Source organism: Oryx dammah, unplaced genomic scaffold (assembly GCF_014754425.2).
Source record: "Oryx dammah isolate SB20612 unplaced genomic scaffold, SCBI_Odam_1.1 HiC_scaffold_28, whole genome shotgun sequence".
Classification (NCBI taxonomy): Eukaryota; Metazoa; Chordata; class Mammalia; order Artiodactyla; family Bovidae; genus Oryx; species Oryx dammah.
The window spans coordinates 79,118,850-79,137,108 of NW_024070212.1; the positions used below are offsets into that span (position 1 = coordinate 79,118,850).

Sequence of the window (18,259 nt, forward strand, 5' to 3'; positions counted from 1 at the left end):
AGTTTCACTGAGTTAGACAAGGCTGTGGTCCTAAGTGTGATTAGATTGACTAGTTTTCTGAGATTATGGTTTCGGTGTGTCTGCCCTCTTGCAACACCTACCGTCTTACTTGGGTTTCTCTTACCTTGGATGTGGGGTATCTCTTCACGGCTGCTCCAGCAAAGCACAGCTGCTGCTCCTTACCTTGGACAAAGGATATCTCCTCACTGCTGCCCCTCCTGACCTTGAACATGGAATAGTTCCTCTAGGCCCTCCTACGCCCGCGCAGCCACCTCTCCTTGGACGTGGGGTTGCTCCTGCTGGCCACTACCCCTGGCCTCAAGCAAGGGTAGCTATTCCTGGCCGCTGCCCTTGGCCTCGGAAGTGGGCTAAATCAGGCAGATGGAGATAAATGTATAGATCCTGTATTTGTGTGTGTGTGTGCACGTGTGTATGTTACTCAGTCATGTCAGGCTCCTTGCAACCCCATGGACTCCTCTGTAGCTTATTAGGCTTCTCTGTCCATGGAATTCCCCAGGCAAGAATACTGAAGTGGGTAGCCATTCCCTTCTCCAGGGGATCTTCCCAACCCAGGGATTGGACCTAGGTCTCCAACATTGCAGGCAAAATCTTTACCATCTGAGCTCATGGATCGTCTACTTGGGTTAACGTCAAGCCTCTGAAGCTCCTGAGTGCTCCTCTCCAATACTAGCCTCTTCCCGATCCAAGTCCTGCCAGCAAAAATGTGTGTCTAACAACTCTGGATATAATACCACTAATTGGAAAACCATAATGAATACTGCTGCTTGGCTAACATGGGATCAAACAATGAAAGAGAGCTCAAAAAAAAATCCAAAACAACATATTCACTGATTCACACTTTTATTTCTAATTTGTTCTTGCAGTGAGAGGATGAGACAAATTTGAAAAGCTGTGAGAGTCTTCCAGAGTTGCTCCACGAAGCTGAGCTGTGGTTGAGGCTGTTCATTTTTCAAATCCTAGAGCTTAATCTTCCAAAGCATCTGTATCAAGGGAGTTGGTCCAGGCAACCAGATCATCCACTTCATCTTCCCATGGCTCCTTTACACTAACTTCACCCAGGTTTCTCTTCCACCACTCCTTTTTTTTGTCCTTCTCTGTGACAGTATCTGTTTTAGTCTGTGAATCAGGAGAAGTCTGAACTATAATGAGAAACACAAAAAACAGAAATTTAATAGACATGGCAGGAAAAACAGTAAGAGAAAGTGTCCCTGCATTTGTACCATAATGCCTAAGATCATCTAAGTGAATGCAAGTAACCTTTGAAAAGTTTCTAAATTTTACAGTTGCAATGAACTTATTTTTCGGAAATCATTCTTTTCATTTTGGTTGATCTTCTTATGCTCATATATTTGCTGCTGCTGCTGCTAAGTCGCTTCAGTCGTGTCCGACTCTGTGCAACCCCATAGGTGGCAGCCCACCAGGCTCCCCTGTCCCTGGTATTCTCCAGGCAAGAACACTGGAGTGGGTTGCCATTTCCTTCTCCAATGCATGAAAATGAAAAGTGAAAGTGAAGTCGCTCAGTCGTGTCCAACTGTTAGTGACCCCAGGGACTGCGGCCCACCAGGCTCCTCCATCCATGGGATTTTCCAGGCAAGAGTGGCAGAGTGGGGTGCCATTGTATATTTACTGAGCCCCTGCTAAATGCCAGTAGGTGTACAAGGGAAAGGTGTCCATGAGTGCTTCACATAGATGTGTGCACAAGTATGGAATCACAGGATCTAAGGGAAAACAGATGTGGGCTCTGAAAGACAAGAAGTTTGCTGAAGAGAGGGGGGCAAAGGAGGGAGATGGGACTGCTTTAGATGGAGGACACAGCATAGACCACGGCTCATAGGTATGAGAGGGAGAACTTGACGGGTTTGGAGGTAATCAGAGTTGATGTTCAGTATTTATGCTCTGCCAGGTGCTATGCTAAGCACGTGCTATGTGCAAAATAAAATTTAACTTATACACAATGCTTATGATGGACAGTTATCATTATCTTTACTTTAAGGATGAGACAATTGAGACTAAGTAGCCTGCGGTAACTTGTCCAAGGACATCCAGCTTATAATAGCTAATCATTGGTCCACTGGATCCCAAATCATGGTGTTACAGTGTGTGGACAGTTGAGTGGAGCTGGCTAGTTAGGCTGAGGCAAGGTTAGGAACACCTCATGTATCACGCAAAGAAGTCTCATCTTTCTTGTATCAGTCTCATAAACAGGGAAATAAATTGATTACATTTTAAAAGAATATAGATACAGTATCTTTATTTCTCAATATTTCTACTCAGTGAGGGGAACTTGCTTTCCAAGGATGAACCCAAGTTGGTGCTATTTATGTTCTGCTACCCCTACAATCCCACTGTATTCTCCTCTGTGTAACTGTTGCCACCTATTCATTGCTCAGCATGTGGTCTAGGACAAATTCTGTCTCATAATAGTTCTGTGTTTATTTCCCTAGTAACAAATCGAATGAACCTTGTCATTTTCATTGTCTTCTAGTTGTGCTATAGGCAAGGATTATGAATGAATTGTTCTCTTGATTTCTTTGGTTATTGCAAAGATTTGCAAAGGATTTGAGTTTAGACAGCTACCATTATTCTATAAGAAGCCTGATGTCACCAGTGATTGAGTTTTTATTTTTATATTTTAACATTAATCTCTAGATTTCATTAATTTAGAAATAAATTCTCTTTTCCTTGAGAAAATCTTCTTTAGGAACATATCATGGATGGATTAACTATACTTCTTTCTAGCCATGTTTGAGGTGTTCTGAGTTCATATGCTTTTGGTCACAAGAAATACTGTTCATACCAGTTTAAACAATAAAGAAGCGTCTCATCTCATAGAAGAGGAAGATCAGAGGAAGGGCAGGACTGAATGATACAGTGGCTCAATGATGTCATTTAGGACACTCTTTCCACAGCTTTGCTCTACCATCTCTGGTGTTGTCTTCATCTTCAGCATCACAGTGAAGAGAGGTGTGGTCATTCTAGTACTCCTATCAGACACAGCAATATCCAGAGGAAAAATGGAGGCTTTTCTCCAGGGTCTCATTTTTAAAAGCAGGAAAACTACCCCTGCAATCTCCTAGTATATTTCCTCTCAGGCTGGTTTGTGTCACACCTTGCTCCTAAGCTAGTCACTGGCAAGAAAATGAGATGACTAGATTGGCCAACAACAGTTGTTAAAGTGGAATGAATATTGGGAGTCAATGACCTTGATTATTTGCCCTCTTAGTTCCTACTCTGTTCTTTAAACACACACACACACACACACACACACACACACACACACACGCACTCCCAAGAAGCATAAAAAGAAATTCTGGCTAGATGAGCAGAGCCTAATGCAAAACAAACATAAAAATGTTTCCTCATGACCCAGAAAAAGTAAATATTATTTTGAATATTTTTCCTCCAGAAAATCTTAAGCATTATAAAGCCCTCTGAGAAACCTTGGATTTACTGGTTGGAATGAACCAATAACTTTGTTACTACATTAAAATAAGTCACAGAAGCACAAATTCTCATTGCCTTATGGTTTGTATGCCTTTCTTGGGATGGATACTGAAAACTCTGCTTCTTAAAATTTTCTCTAGTCTTAAAAATAATTTTGTCAGTGAAGAGACTAAATTTGTTCTGATTGGTGGGCTCTGGTTTATTGCCCAATGGTTAATTTCCATTCACTTCTGTATCAGCCTCAGTTTCGTTATAAAAGCAGAGCCCTTATAAGTAATACAAGAATGAAAGGTTTAAGACATGAAACAAGGATTACACATGTGTGGAAAGACCTGGAACAGTGAAGTCTGGCAGGCCATAGCTGGAGAACTATGGAAGGCCATAGCTGGAAGAACATCATACATGAGTGGAAACACCAGGCGTGCAAGGGGAGCACAAGATGCTGCACACAGCTAACCACTCTACCCAGGATAGACATTGTGAGCTCATGGAGGTTTCTATGAAGGCCTCACAACTGTAAAGTGAGAGTGTGTGAAGAGGTGCATGAAATTGCCGTGTCTGAGAAAACTACCATGTATGATACACACAGCTCCTCAAGAATTATGGCCTCTTCTTTACTCCCACCTCCAAAATTTGAGATAAATTTTTTTCACATTAGCAAATCATGATATGCTAACCCTTCTCTGCAAAAGGGAAGCACAGAGTTCATTTCTTCTCTAGCTGAATCATATTTCCCTTTGGTATCCTGGATAAGCTCACTCTTGCTACATTATAAACAATCACAAGATCCCAGTGGCATGTGACAGCAAGCATTTGTTTAGGTTACACATCTACAGGTCAGCTAGGAGTTGGCCTCTCTGGGTTGGGAATGGCTGGGAAGCTTGGTTGGGAAGTTTGGTGACCAGAGGGCTAGTCCAGGTACACTCTTGGGATGATGGCAGAGGGGAAAAAGAGCAAACCAAATTGCACAAACCCTTCCCAAACTCTGAGCACATCAGTTCAGTTGCTCAGCTGTGTCGGACTCTTTGCAACCCCATGAATCGCAGCACGCCAGGCCTCCCTGTCCATCATCAACTCCCAGAGTTTACCCAAACTCATGTCCATTGAGTTGGTGATGCCATCCAGGCATCTCATCCTCTGTCGTCCCCTTCTCCTCCTGCCCCCAATCCCTCCCAGCATCACTGTCTTTTCCAATGAGTCAACTCTTTGCATGAGGTGGCCAAAGTATTGGAGTTTCAGCTTCAGCATCAGTCCTTCCAATGAACACCCAGGACTGATCTCCTTTAGGATAGACTGGTTGGATCTCCTTGCAGTCCAAGGGACTCTCGAGAGTCTTCTCCAACACCATAGTTCAAAAGCATCAATTCTTTGGCATTCAGTTTTCTTCACAGTCCAACTCTCACATCCATACATGACTACTGGAAAAACCATAGCCTTGACTAGACAGACCTTTGTTGGCAAAGTAATGTCTCTGCTTTTTAATATGCCATCTAGGTTGGTCATAACTTTCCTTCCAAGGAATAAGTGAAAGTGAAGTCGCTCAGTCGTAACCGATTCTTTGCAACCTCACGGACTGAAGCCTACCAGGCTTCTCTGTTCGTGGGATTTTCCAGGCAAGAATACTGGAGTGGGTTGCCGTTTCCTTCTCCAAGGAGTAAGTGTCTTTTAATTTCATGGCTGCAATCACCATCTGCAGTGATTTTGGAGCCCCCAAAATATAAAGTCTGACACTCTTTCCACTGTTTCCCCTTCTATTCCCCATGAAGTGATGGGACCAGACCATGATCTTAGTTTTTCTGAATGCTGAGCTTTAAGACAAGTTTTTCACTCTCCTCTTTCACTTTCATCAAGAGGCTTTTTAGTTCCCCCTCACTTTCTGCCATAAGGGTGGTGTCATCTGCATATCTGAGGTTATTGATATTTCTCCTGGCAATCTTGATTCCAGCTTGTGCTTATTCCAGCCCACCGTTTTTCTGAGCACATCACGCACCACTAAAATACCATTGGTTAAAGCAAGTAGTATGGCAAAGCTCAAAGTCAAGGGTCAAGGGAGTATATTTTGCCTGTGGTGGTAGAACAAGATAGGAAGTGAAAATTTCTGAACAATAATCTAATTGGTTTCAACCTCTTAGGTATAGTATCTTAGCAGTAAGATTAGACACAAAGGAGAGTCTACCTCAATGTCAAAGCGGACATGGCTCAGCACTAGAAATTAAATGAGTTTCTGGACATTCTTTAAAACATTCTCCCAGCTCACATTTCTTACTTTTTCTCATTCACCATGAGTTTATCCCCCCTTTCTCCAAAATTTCATGCAACCATGAAATCTCTCCAAAGGGCTTCTGAAACCATGACAACTCTACTCCATTCTATCATTCATTTACTCATTTGTTTATGAGCACTGAATGACCACTACATGCCTATCACTGTACAGAGAGGTCAGCAGCCCCTTCCCTCAAGGAAGTCACTGTCTATTGAATGAGACTGGCAATAAAGAGACCATTATAACATGGCATGTGTGGTGGACAGACTCTAAAGTGACTTGTTATGATCTCCACATTCAGGTGTTAACACCTTTGTGTAATCCCCTCCGTTTTGAGTGTGGGTAGGATTTGCTACTTGCTTCTACTCAATGAAATATGCCAAAGGTAATGAAACCTCATCTCCATGATTATGTCACATTACCTAAGTTTCTACCTTGCTATGGGACTTGTTCTAGAGACTTTCCTTGCTGGGTGGATGAAGCAGGAGGCTGTGAATGGCAATGAACTGCAGGCAGCCTTAAAAACATAGGAAGGCCTCCAGCATACAGCCAGCAAGAAAATCCTCAGCAGTAAAGAAAAAAGGGAGAGAATTCTGTCAACAATTCTGTGTATTTACCTCAGTGAGCTTACAACAAGCAGATTCCCCATTCGAGCCTCCAGGTGAGAATGCAGCCCAGCTGACACCTGGATTACAGTCTAATGAGATCCCAACCAGAGGGTCCTGCTACACTATGAAATAAAAATATGTGTTGTTTTAAGCCATTAAGTGTGTGGCAATTTGTTACATAGCAATAGAAAACTAACAGAGCATGGTAAGGCATGATAGAAATGCTATGAGAGCCCACAGGGAAAGTTTCTTAGAGAAACCTGAGTTGAATCTCAAAGGATTAGGTACTAGAAAGGAAGGAAAAGGAAGCAATGGTCTTTGTGGCGGGTATAAGAAGATGATGCACCTCTCAAATGTTTTGAAATGAAGACAGGAATAAACAACCATGACCTACTAAGTCAGTGTGGTGTTTATGGTATAAGTAAAACATCAATAAATGATATCTGCTGGAAAGGCAGACAGATTAGAGTATTAAGGACTTTGCCTTATCAAAGGGTAGAAATTTTCTCCTGAAGGAATGATAAACAAGAGGTTTTAGATATGCTAAAAACATAAGCAGATTTGAGCTGTAGAAAGCAGTCTGACAAAGCATGAACAGAAATTATTGTAATCATCAACTTAACCAGATAGATATGGAGTCTGGGAACAGAAAGTTAGAGATAGGGGAGTAGGATCTTGAAAAATCACTGATTGAAGGTTACTGCCTGTGCCTGGGAATTAGATGTGGTTGTGTTTCAAGGACAGGCAACAGCAAAAGCAGTAACTAATAATTTATAAGACTTCCCAGTTCACAAAGAATTTTTACCTATGTGGAGTCATTTACTCATAAGAATCCTGTGAGGTAGGGAAGGATTTTGGAAACAAATACATATTGAACATTTTCCATGTACCCAGCACTAGCTGAGGATGAAGAAACTGAAGCCCAGAGGTTAAGAGGCTGTCCTAAATTACATAGACCTGCTGGCTCCACCCAAAATCTCTGACCCCAAACATTTTGCTTTCCTTTCTACAGTAGCTGATTTCCATTATAAATTACCAGCTCTCTCTTCTTGCTTAAGACCTGCCCCCAATCTGCTCCAAATGTTTCTTTGAAAAAACATTAATTCTTAACAAAAAATACCCAAAACATCTCAACTAACTTATTCCTTTCTTTTTAGCCATATTGCAGTTATCTCTAAATCTAAAATGAGCTCTAGGAGTCAGTTTAGTGTTTTGCTTATTTTTGCTACTTTTATACATTTTGAAATTTAGCCTTAGATTTTCAAATGATAAATATTCACCTATTAAAGGCTACAAAAGCTTGAGAGTAAAACTAATCCATTTTTCCCCCAAAGCTCCAATTCTTATGTAAGTAGTTTACTGAATTTATTTTGTTAGTCAGAAAGAGTTAATAAAGCAACTTCAAAAGGAGAATGAAAAATTAGACCTCACATATTTCAACTTATTTGAACTAAACAAAAATTTAAATGCATTAATGTGACTAGTATCTTAGTCCTAAAAACAAAGTAAAACAAATAGATTGAACTCAGTTTACTTGGAGGTATGCAGATATAACTTCTTTCAGTTTGATAACTGGCTTTCTGAGGCTTTATATTTTCTCTAGCAATCCGAGATATGGCAGCAATATACCTAGAATAACAAAAAGAAGAAGCTGTCACTTATGAATATAAATGGAAAGGCCAAACACAATTTCTAGAAAAATAATATTTAAAAAATCATTGTTAACTTTTGGTGTCAATGTGTTGAATAAGTTGGTGAGTTTTTTTCCCCCTCTGTTTTCTGGAAGACTACGTATAAGGTTTGAGTGACCTATTCTTGAAACTTAGGTTAAAAAAACCTATTAAAAACATTTGTACTTAGTTAAAAGAAGAAGAAGAAATTGTCTAATTTCTATGAATTTGGGGAAGTGTACGTTACTTTTGAAAAAAATAAGGCCAACAAATCCAATGAACCCAAGGAGCAGAGCAATGAGTTTTGACTATGGTGCCATTCTGAGTATTGACTAATGCAATGGTAAACTGAAATTACTCTATATGTGGGTTTTCCCATGGAAGAGTATCTAGAAAAGTAAACAAATATGGTGTTAGAGTAATATTTCAAGAGTAATAAAAACACCATTTGGTATACCAAGGTATGTTAATTTCTTAGAACAGCCATCACAAATTACTACAAACATGGTGACCTAAAATAACAGACATTTAATTTCTCATGGTTTTGGAGACTCAAATCTAGAAACAAGGGGTTGACAGGACCAGGCTTCCCCTAAAGGCTTCAGGGAAGAATCCTTCTTTACCTCTTCCTAGCTTCCACTGGTTCCCAGCAATCCTTGAAAGAGCTGACTCATTTGAAAAGACCTGAGGCTGGGAAAGATTGAAGGCGGGAGAAGAAGGGGACGACAGAGGATTAGATGGCTGGATGGCATCACCGACTCAATGGACATGAGTTTGAGCAAACTCTGGGAGCTGGTGATGGACAGGGAGGCCTGGTGTGCTGCAGTCCATGGGATTGGAAAGAGTCAGACATGACTTGAGCAACTGAACTGAACTGAGCAACTGAACTGAACTGATGAAACTCTAGGTTAACAATTTCTTTTAAACACTTTAAAACTGGCATCCATTATCTTTTGTCTTCTAAGTTTTCTGACAAGAAGTTATTGGTTGTTCTTATCTTTGTTCCTCTATATGCAGTGTGTATGTGTGTTTAACCTTCATTGCTTTTAAGATTTTCTCCTATCACTGAGTAATAGCAATCTGATTTTTATATGTCTTGGAATGGTTTCTTTATACTTCTGCTTCTTGGGATTTGTTGAGCTTCTTCATCTCTGAGTTTGTATCTTTCATCAAATTTGGAAAATTTTCTGCCGTAATTATTTCTTTGCACATTTTTTCTGTCAGTTTTTTGGGGGTACACCAATTATTTGTATCTTACACCACTAAATAATATCCCACAGTGCATTGGGACTTTAAATCTTTTTTTCTCACTATGCTTACTTTCAAGAGTGTTTATTGCTACATTTTCAAGTTCATCAGTCATTTCTTCTTCAGTATCTAATTTGCTTCTTTCCATATAGTTTGTATTTAAAAGTATTTTGTATTTCTTTTATCTCTGGATGTTCCATTAGTGTTTTGTATATCTTCCATTACTTTTTATTATATTCATGATTTTCTTCAGATCCTTGAGTATATTTTATAAGATGTATAAAAGCTGCATTAAGGTTCACACTTACTAATTCTATTATCTCTATCAGTTATGGATCTATTTATACTGATAGATTTTCTGCTGCTGGGAGGGACTGGGGGCAGGAGAAGGGGACGACCGAGGATGAGGTGGCTGGATGGCATCACTGACTCGATGGACATGAGTCTGAGTGAACCCCGGGAGTTGGTGATGGACAGGGAGGCCTGGCGTGCTGCGATTCATGGGGTCGCAAAGAGTCGGACACGACTGAGTGACTGAACTGAACTGAGCTGATGAATTATATTTTCCTGCTTTTTTGTACAACTGATCATTTTTGATGGGATGATAGACAATGTAAATTTCATGTTGCCGGGTGCTGAATTTTGTCATTTTCCTTTATATATAGTTGTCCATTGCTGTGGCATGAAGTTCAGTATCTTACAAATCAGTTTAGTACTTCAAGGTTTGTGTTTAGGCTTCCATAGGGGTCCAGAATTGCTAGGGTCCAGCCCCAGTGGATCCAGGGAATTCGAAGCAGGGATGGAGTCAGCGTCCTAAGAAAGAACTATTTAATTAGAAATATAAAGAGAGATTAGGAAAGAATAGTATAGTAGGAAAATTAGTGGAGAAAAGAGGCTGAATAACTTGGTTTATGAGGAAAACCAATAGAACTCCAAGACAAGGAGTTTGCACCACCTACGTAGGCCACAGGTGTCTTCCCAGTCTCCCGAAGGAGTGGGGACACAAAGTGCGCCCCGCCGGGCCCCGGGGGGGGGGGGGGCCCCCCCCCCGCCCACGTTCAGATCTTAGAAGCCCAGGCAAAATTAGTAGGCTTGGCGAGCCTCCGTGCTCCAGATGGGAATTCAGCCAGAAAAGAAGAGAACGAGAAAAGACCACATGGGGGAAACCAGTCTTTCCAGGTCCACTTTTATACTTTTAGTTGTACATCAAAAATATGTAAGAAACAGAGTCACGCAGGGTCAGCTACTCTGACTCTTATCAGCATATCTTTGTTCTTACAAGGGTCTTACATTTGTTCACAATATCTTCTGGTCTGGAGACCGATTAACATTTTATGGGCCCACCTTTCTTTCTATTGATAAAGGTTAATCATCAGAAAACTTGTTTCCCCTTAAGATCTACTTAGTCTTAAGATAGTGATAAAGTTACATTCTTACATAGCAAGGACACAATGATTTATAACAAAGAAAGAGGAGTACAGTGATTTATAACAAAGAGAAAATTCATTAACTCAAAAGTCTAGTATTGCTAACATCAAAACTACTATATTTCTTTTTCTACATTCCAATTACGTCGATTAACATACTCCCAGGTGCCTGAGGATATGGAGGTCTGGTGGCAATCATTAACTCAGCAATGAAACCCTTCACCAACATGATTTTTATCTTTAGAAAAACCCTATGCTAACTAAGACTTTCAAAGTACTCCAAACTCCCTGTGCTGTTTATGGTTGAGAGGTTGTAAACAATCATGTACATAGTAGCAAGAGTGTGGATAATCCTGTCACACAAGCTAGTCTGCCAGCAGAGAGGTTTTTGGACTGAAACACCCTTGTCCTGCCCAGGAGATTTATTAACTGGAGTCCTAAGTTAACTCCTTTCAGAGAGAGGTGGTGGGGGATAGCCCCCGTATAATGTCAGAAGAGTAGGCGAAAAGCACAATGCAGTAAGGCAGGCAGACTCTAGTTTTGGGGCAGATGCATGAGCAGATCCAGCGAGGCTCCTTTAAGGCCCGACTCGCCTTTGCCTGTCGGGCCCCTTAACCTCATGACCTTTGCCACAGGCAGGACTCCTCGTGCTGGCTCCCAGCACAGAATAGCCTTTACTTGGAGACAAGCTCAGTTGGTAAAGCATCTGCCTGCAATGCGGGAGACCTGGGTTCAATTTCTGGATCAGGAAGTTCCCCTGGAGAAGGAAATGGCAACCCACTCCAGTATTCTTGCCTGGAGAATCCCATGGACAGAGGAGCCTGGCAGGCTATAGTTCATGGGATCGCAAGAGTCGGACATGACTTAGCGCTATCTTTTTTATTTTTATAGCTCTATTCCTAATGTATGACCCTTCTGAAGCTTCCATCCAATGTCCTTTGAATTAAGAGTTCTAGCCACTCTAACTAGCAGGAATGCACACCAAGTCTTGTATGAATTCCCAAACAAACAAAATCATTATAATCTTATTTTCCTCAAAGCAAACATGAGTTCAGTTAGAAAACAGTATAACTTCATTTACACCTTTTCTCCCCCAGTGGTAAATCTTTGTCCTCAGAAAACTATATACTATTGATATTTCCTCTTTCATTTAAACATTTGCCTTTATCTAACTGAAAATATAAATTATAAAAAAATCTTGTCACAATTTTAAAATTAAAAATGCAATTAAAATGACTATAAGAGAAGTTGCAATAATCATTAAGTTAAAAATAACAAAAACCCGTAATGCTTGTTCTTATTAAATTCTTCTATCATTTTGTGGCTCTGTAAACTGATACACATTCTTGAGAAGTTGCTCTATGTACATAACAAGTGTCATAAAACTTATTACATCTTTCCATCTAGTAACCTGACTTTCAGTAACAACCTCTAAGAAACTTCTTGGCCTCCTTTTTATCCTTCCCTTCAGGTAAAATATACACTAATAAGCCTTTAGGCAACCACAGCTGTCTTCAGTCTAACCTTGCTTAGACCAAGGCATAAGCAAATTCATGCAACACATTTCTGTGGCCTTGGGGAGTGGGGTAGGTTGTTGTAGGGGTAGGCAATGGGGAGAGGAGAGAGAAAAAGAGAGAGAGATCATTCTCTCAGAAGTGTTCTCTGTGGGAGCAGAACCAAATAAATGATCCCCTTTTTGGCAGGAGGCAGCCTAGTATACTTCTGAACGGAAACCCCTCTTTTTGAAGAGAGACGAGAGACGAAGCAGCCTGAAGCCACACTGTCTATAGTACAGGAAGATCCATCAGATTCTGTGCTACAGCCAAAGATCCACGGTAAAATCTGGGGGCAACCTTCTGAGAGAAAAATTAACGAATCATATCCATAAGAGAGAAACAATAAAGAGTAAAAAAAATTCATTAAAAAAAAAACAGCTGAGAGAACTGGGTGTGTTTATTGTGAAAAAGAGAAAACTTAAGAGGAGGAAAGAGAAAGACATTATGACTATTTTGTGAGACTTAAAGGGCAAGTCCACAAAACAGAGCAGCCTTACCTGTGCTGCTTCGAAGGACGGTAGCAGTACTTTCTCATCTGCCACAACGTGGGTGCCTGCTAAATCTCTTCAGTCATGTCTGACTCTTTGCGATTCCATGGACTGTAGCCTGCCAGGCTCCTCTGTCCATGGGATTCTCCAGGCAAGAATGCTGGAGTGGGTAGCCACGCCCTCCTCCAGGGCATCTTTCTGACCCAGGGATCGAACCCACATCTCTTATGTTTCCTGACTTGGCAGGCAGGTTCTTTACCACTAGTGCCACCTGGGAAGCCCCTTCTGCCACAGCAGTCTCCCCTGAATCATGCTTTCTACCCACATCCAAAGCCAAGGTGCTTAGTGTCTGAGCTGATGCTCAATCTGATCAAATAAGGCATGCCCTGTAGCATCTGGTAGGTAGGCCTGGATTTGAATTTCGGCCCTGTTGTTCACTGAGTGTGTAACCTTAGCAAATTCTTTTTTCTTTTCTTTTTTTCTGATAAAATCTTCTTTATAAGATGGAGGCAATTTCTCATTTTCTGAATGGCTTTGCAGACTATGTAAAAGTACATAATAGGTTTTCAAGAAAAGTCTGTTAAATGAATGAAAGAAATTTGGAATAACTGAATATCACAAGAGGTTAGATTTAAGCTTGAAATAAGGAAGATTAGAGCTAGTTGAATGTTCCTGAAGTACTGAGCTTCCAGTCTCTAAAAATATCTAAGCAGACACTAAGTAAAATTATTTTTTTAAAGAATTTTTCTCCTCTAATTTTTTCCATGTCTTTATTTTAAAAAGGACATTTGAAATAATCATTCTAATGCCATTTCTCTTGTTAACCACAAGATGGCACTCAAGGTTTAATCTTTGGGGAATAAAGTATTTAATTCCTTAAAAATGCATTAAATATATAATTATGTAAACCTACAAAAACAATGTTTAACTTCAATAATCCTGAAAGGATGACAGAAGCATACATTAAGTTAATGTACCCAGAACAGATACTTACTATAACTGGAGAAACTGGAATCAAACATAGTTATGCTAAAGGATGATCACATATTTTTGTGAGTTAAAACACACAGTCAAAAAATCAGACACTAAAGGAACTTAGAAACAATGAATATTAACTCCTTTATTTAAAATACAGTACAACTAAGACTATATTTTACAAATATAGGAAAGTTTTATATTGGTATTTTGATATGACACATGATAATCCATTTTAAAATATGCTTCCTCCTTGGAAGGAAAGCTATGGCAAACCTAGAGAGCATATTAAAAAGCAGAGACATTATTTTGCCAACATAGGTCCATATAGTCAAACCTATGGTTTTTCCAATAGTCGTATATGGATGTGAGAGCTGGACCATAAAGAAGGCTGAGTGCCAAAGAATTGATGTCTTTGAATTGTGGTGCTGGAGAAAACTCTTGAGAGTCTCTTGGACCGCAAGGAGATCAAACCAATCAATCCTAAAGGAAATCAACTCTGAATATTCATTGGAAGGATTGATGCTAAAGCTGACACTCCAGTACTTTGGCCATCTGATGCAAAGAGCTGACTCATTGGAAAAGACCCTGATGCTGGGACAGATTGAAGCAGGATGAGAAGGAAGTGACAGAGGATGAGATGGTTGGATGGCATCACTGACAATGGACATGAGTTTGAGCAAACTCCAGGAGATGGTGAATGGCTGGAAGCCTGGTGTGCTGCAGTCCACCAGGTTGCAAGGAGTTGGACATGACTCAGCAACTGAACAACAGCAACAACAATTCATTTTTATTAAAGGGCTTCCCCTGGTGACTCAGTGGTAAAGAATCCACCTGCAATGCAGGGGATGCAGGTTCGATCCCTAGGTCGGAAAGATCCCCTGGAGTAGGAAATGGCAACCCACTCCAGTATTCTTGCTTGGAAAACTTCATGGATAGAGGAGCCTGGTGGACTACAGTCTAGGGGGTGGCAGAGTCGGACATGACTGAGCACACATGCACAACCCATTTTATACAGAAGAAAAAAGGAACTAACACTGTTTAATAATAGAATTAAAATCGATCCAAAACCACAAAACTTTTCCACAATAGTAGACTTGTGTTAGTAATGGGGTAGGTAGTATTTTTACATGTACCTGAAAAATTTAAGCTTTTAATAAGCACATATTCATAGGCAGATGGGAGATAAAGTTTCAGTTTTCAAAAACAGTATGTGTTTATCAATAACTTTGAGCAAGTTGGTTAATCTCTTTGTGCCTCATTTTTTCGCTCATTAGCAAACTGCAATACAGCTGCCTGTACATTTCCTCCACATTCCTGTCCAGAAGCCTAGGAGTAACAATCCAGTTGAAAAGGGAAGCTAGGAACCTTGTCATGAGGCTCTGTCTGTATGACAAGGGAAGTGGTCTGACTTGGAGTGTAGGCTGATTTGCTGTGGCTTTGAAGGTAGTTGGTGGATATTCTTATGGGTTACACTTACAGGCGTGTGCTTATGCTTGAAGGTGTAACTGTCCACACCCCACAGTGTGGCCAGTGTTACATTAGGGAATGAAGAGAGAATGCATGGCATACAGTAGGTGTATCACCATTTTAGTTCTGGTTTCCTTTGTACTTCAAAGTATGGGCAAGGGCAATATTCTCTCCCAAAGTCACACTGAATGTAAAACTTCTCCAGAACTGATAAATTTCATTTAGATAACTTGCTGGCTGACAAAGCTTAGATGACTGCCATAGTTCCTTCCATGACCAGATAAGCAATCACTAGGTGTAGAGTATGATGTAAAAGTCAAGTTACATGTGCTTAAGTAAAGATAGTCAAAAGAAAAGCTTGCACTGCTTTCCTAGTTTGTAGCTTTCCTTTTCTCTGGAGAAAATAAATATGAACTACTGATTAGATTCTAGGTTCATATTCTTTCCCATGTCTTGGTAGATATAAAGCCTTTTCATGAATAGCCAAAAGTTCAGCAAGAAAGAAAAAGACTTTAGAAATGAACACCAAATCAAAGGATTGGTTCATGAATATTTATGAGCTGTTTATAATGACAGTGAGTTCCTGTTAATACTAACTAAAAACATGTGTAAAACTTAATAATTTACATAAAATATTCATGATAGTAATTTATATTTCCAGTTTTCAATCACTACTCTATGATTATACCCTTCAGTTCATTCAGTCACTCAGTCGTGTCCAACTCTTTGTGACTCCATGAATCGCAGCACGCCAGGCCTCCCTGTCCATCACCAACTCCTGGAGTTCACTCAGACTCACGTCCATCAAGTCAGTGATGCCATCCAGCCATCTCATCCTCTGTTGTCCCCTTCTCCTCCTGCCCCCAATCCCTCCCAGCATCAGAGTCTTTTCCAATGAGTCAACTCTTCGCATAAGGTGGCCAAAGTACTGGAATTTCAGCTTTAGCATCATTCCTTCCAAAGAAATCCCAAGGCTGATCTCCTTCAGAATGGACTGGTTGGATCTCCTTGCAGTCCAAGGGACTCTCAAGAGTCTTCTCCAACACCACAGTTCAAAAGCATCAATTCTTCGGTGCTCAGCCTTCTTCACAGTCCAACTCTCACATCCACACATGACCACTGGAAAAACCATAGCCTTGACTAGATGGACCTTTGTTGGCAAAGTAATGTCTCTGCTTTTCAATATGCTATCTAGGTTGGTCATAACTTTTTTCCCAAGGAGTAAGCACCGCGCTGATCATGGAGAGGGCTGGCCCCGGCTCCGCACAGCCACAACAGCAATGGGACCAGGACTCGGTTGAAGCGTGGCTGGATGATCACTGGGACTTTACCTTCTCTTACTTTGTTAGGAAAGGCACCAGCTGGTCTTTAGAGGAGCTACCCCTGCCCGAGGCCAGGAGCAGCGGCCAGGAGGAGCGACCCCACGTCTAAGGAGCGGTGGCTGTGCGGGCGCAGGAGGGCCTAGAGGAGCTATTCCATGTTCAAGGTTGGGAGGGGCGGCGGTGAGGAGATACCCCTTGTCCAAGGTAAGGAGCAGCGGCTGTGCTTTGCTGAAGCAGCTGTGATGAGATACCCCATGTCCAAGGTAAGAGAAACCCAAGTAAGACGGTAGGTGTTGCAAGAGGGCAGACACACTGAAACCATAATCACAGAAAACTAGTCAATCTAATCACACTTAGGACCACAGCCTTGTCTAACTCAATAAAACTAAGCCATGCCCTGTGGGGCCACCCAAAATGGGCAGGTCATGGTGGAGAGGTCTGACACATTGTGGTCCACTGGAGAAGGGAATGACAAACCACTTAAGTATTCTTGCCTTGAGAACCCCATGAACAGTATGAAAAGGCAAAATGATAGGATACTGAAAGAGGAACTCCCCAGGTCAGTAGGTGCCCAATATGCTACTGGAGGTCAGTGGAGAAAGAACTCCAGAAAGAATGAAGGGATGGAGCCAAAGCAAAAACAATACCCAGTTGTGGATGTGACAGGTGATAGAAACAAGGTCCGATGCTGTAAAGAGCAATATTGCATAGGAACCTGGAATGTCAGGTCCATGAATCAAGGCAAATTGGAACTGGTCAAACAGGAGATGGCAAGAGTGAACGTTGACATTCTAGGACTCAGCAAACTAAAATGGACTGGGATGGGTGAATTTAACTCAGATGACCATATCTATTACTGTGGGCAGGAATCCCTCAGAAGAAATGGAGTAACCATCATGGTCAACAAAAGAGTCCGAAATGCAGTACTTGGATACAATCTCAAAAACGACAGAATGGTCTCTGTTCATTTCCAAGGCAAACCATTCATATCACAGTAATCCAAGTCTATGCCCCAACCAGTAACGCTGAAGAAGCTGAAGTTGAACAGTTCTATGAAGACCTACAAGACCTTTTAGAATTGACTATACCTTTAGAATACCCCAAATATAACCATAATCAGTATATTAGAATGGGCCCCAACATTTTACTTTTCCTAAAATTAACTGCCTTCACATTTAATCCTTTTATTAAGTGGGAAAACAGGGTAAGTATGTCTCATTCAACTTACATGAATCAAGTGCCTACTAGTTGCCAGGTACCAGGCTAAGTGCAGAGAATACAAAGCTACAAGAATGGTCCTGCCCCAATAATTCTGCATGAACAGATGAATTTCCCTACCACAGGCACTGAAAGAGACTAGGACAGAGTGCTACAGAAGGACAGGATCGGGGGACATGGGAGCCTGAAGCAGGGACCGTTCCACAAAACACACTTGAGTTGGATCTTCATGCCATCCTTGTGGAGCACTTTGTCAGGCTGAAGAGATAACAGGACAGAGAAGGGAAAAGAACCATGGGTAGAGTGGGATTGAAATAAATGTGGCCTTGATAGGTGTTGATTTTTGGTTTCTAGACTAAGAAGATTTCAACAATTTTACATGTTTCTATTTTTATTCTCTAAAAAGTTGGAGAACATGGGCTTTTGTCAGCCCCTCTCCTTGGGAACTAATATTTACTGAAGGTCCATATGCTAACACTATGTGGTTCTTATATATACGATCTCATTTGAGAGATCAAATGCAAAACCACTTTGCAAAGTAGGTAATGT

The 18,259-nt window shown here is 41.0% G+C and overlaps 1 protein-coding gene across 5 annotated transcripts in view; it reads right to left on the reverse strand.

Moving 5' to 3' along the window:
* Nucleotides 1-844: 844 nt before the first annotated feature.
* Nucleotides 845-18,259, reverse strand: part of UBE2U (ubiquitin conjugating enzyme E2 U) — a 77,141-nt gene continuing 59,726 nt past the window's right edge. For 2 of the 5 annotated variants that reach the window (XR_005719551.1, XM_040232673.1), the window contains 2 exons: nt 7,871-7,965; nt 845-1,160 (listed from right to left, as the gene is read on the reverse strand). Coding sequence is in view for 2 of the 5 variants with exons in the window: in XM_040232673.1 (XP_040088607.1) it covers nt 985-1,160; nt 7,871-7,965 (271 nt within the window). In the remaining 3 variants the exon portion in view is untranslated. Of the gene's footprint in view, nt 1,161-7,870; nt 7,966-14,721; nt 15,462-18,259 lie in introns of those variants that run through there. The other 3 variants (XR_005719553.1, XM_040232674.1, XR_005719552.1) reach the window with 2 other exon arrangements.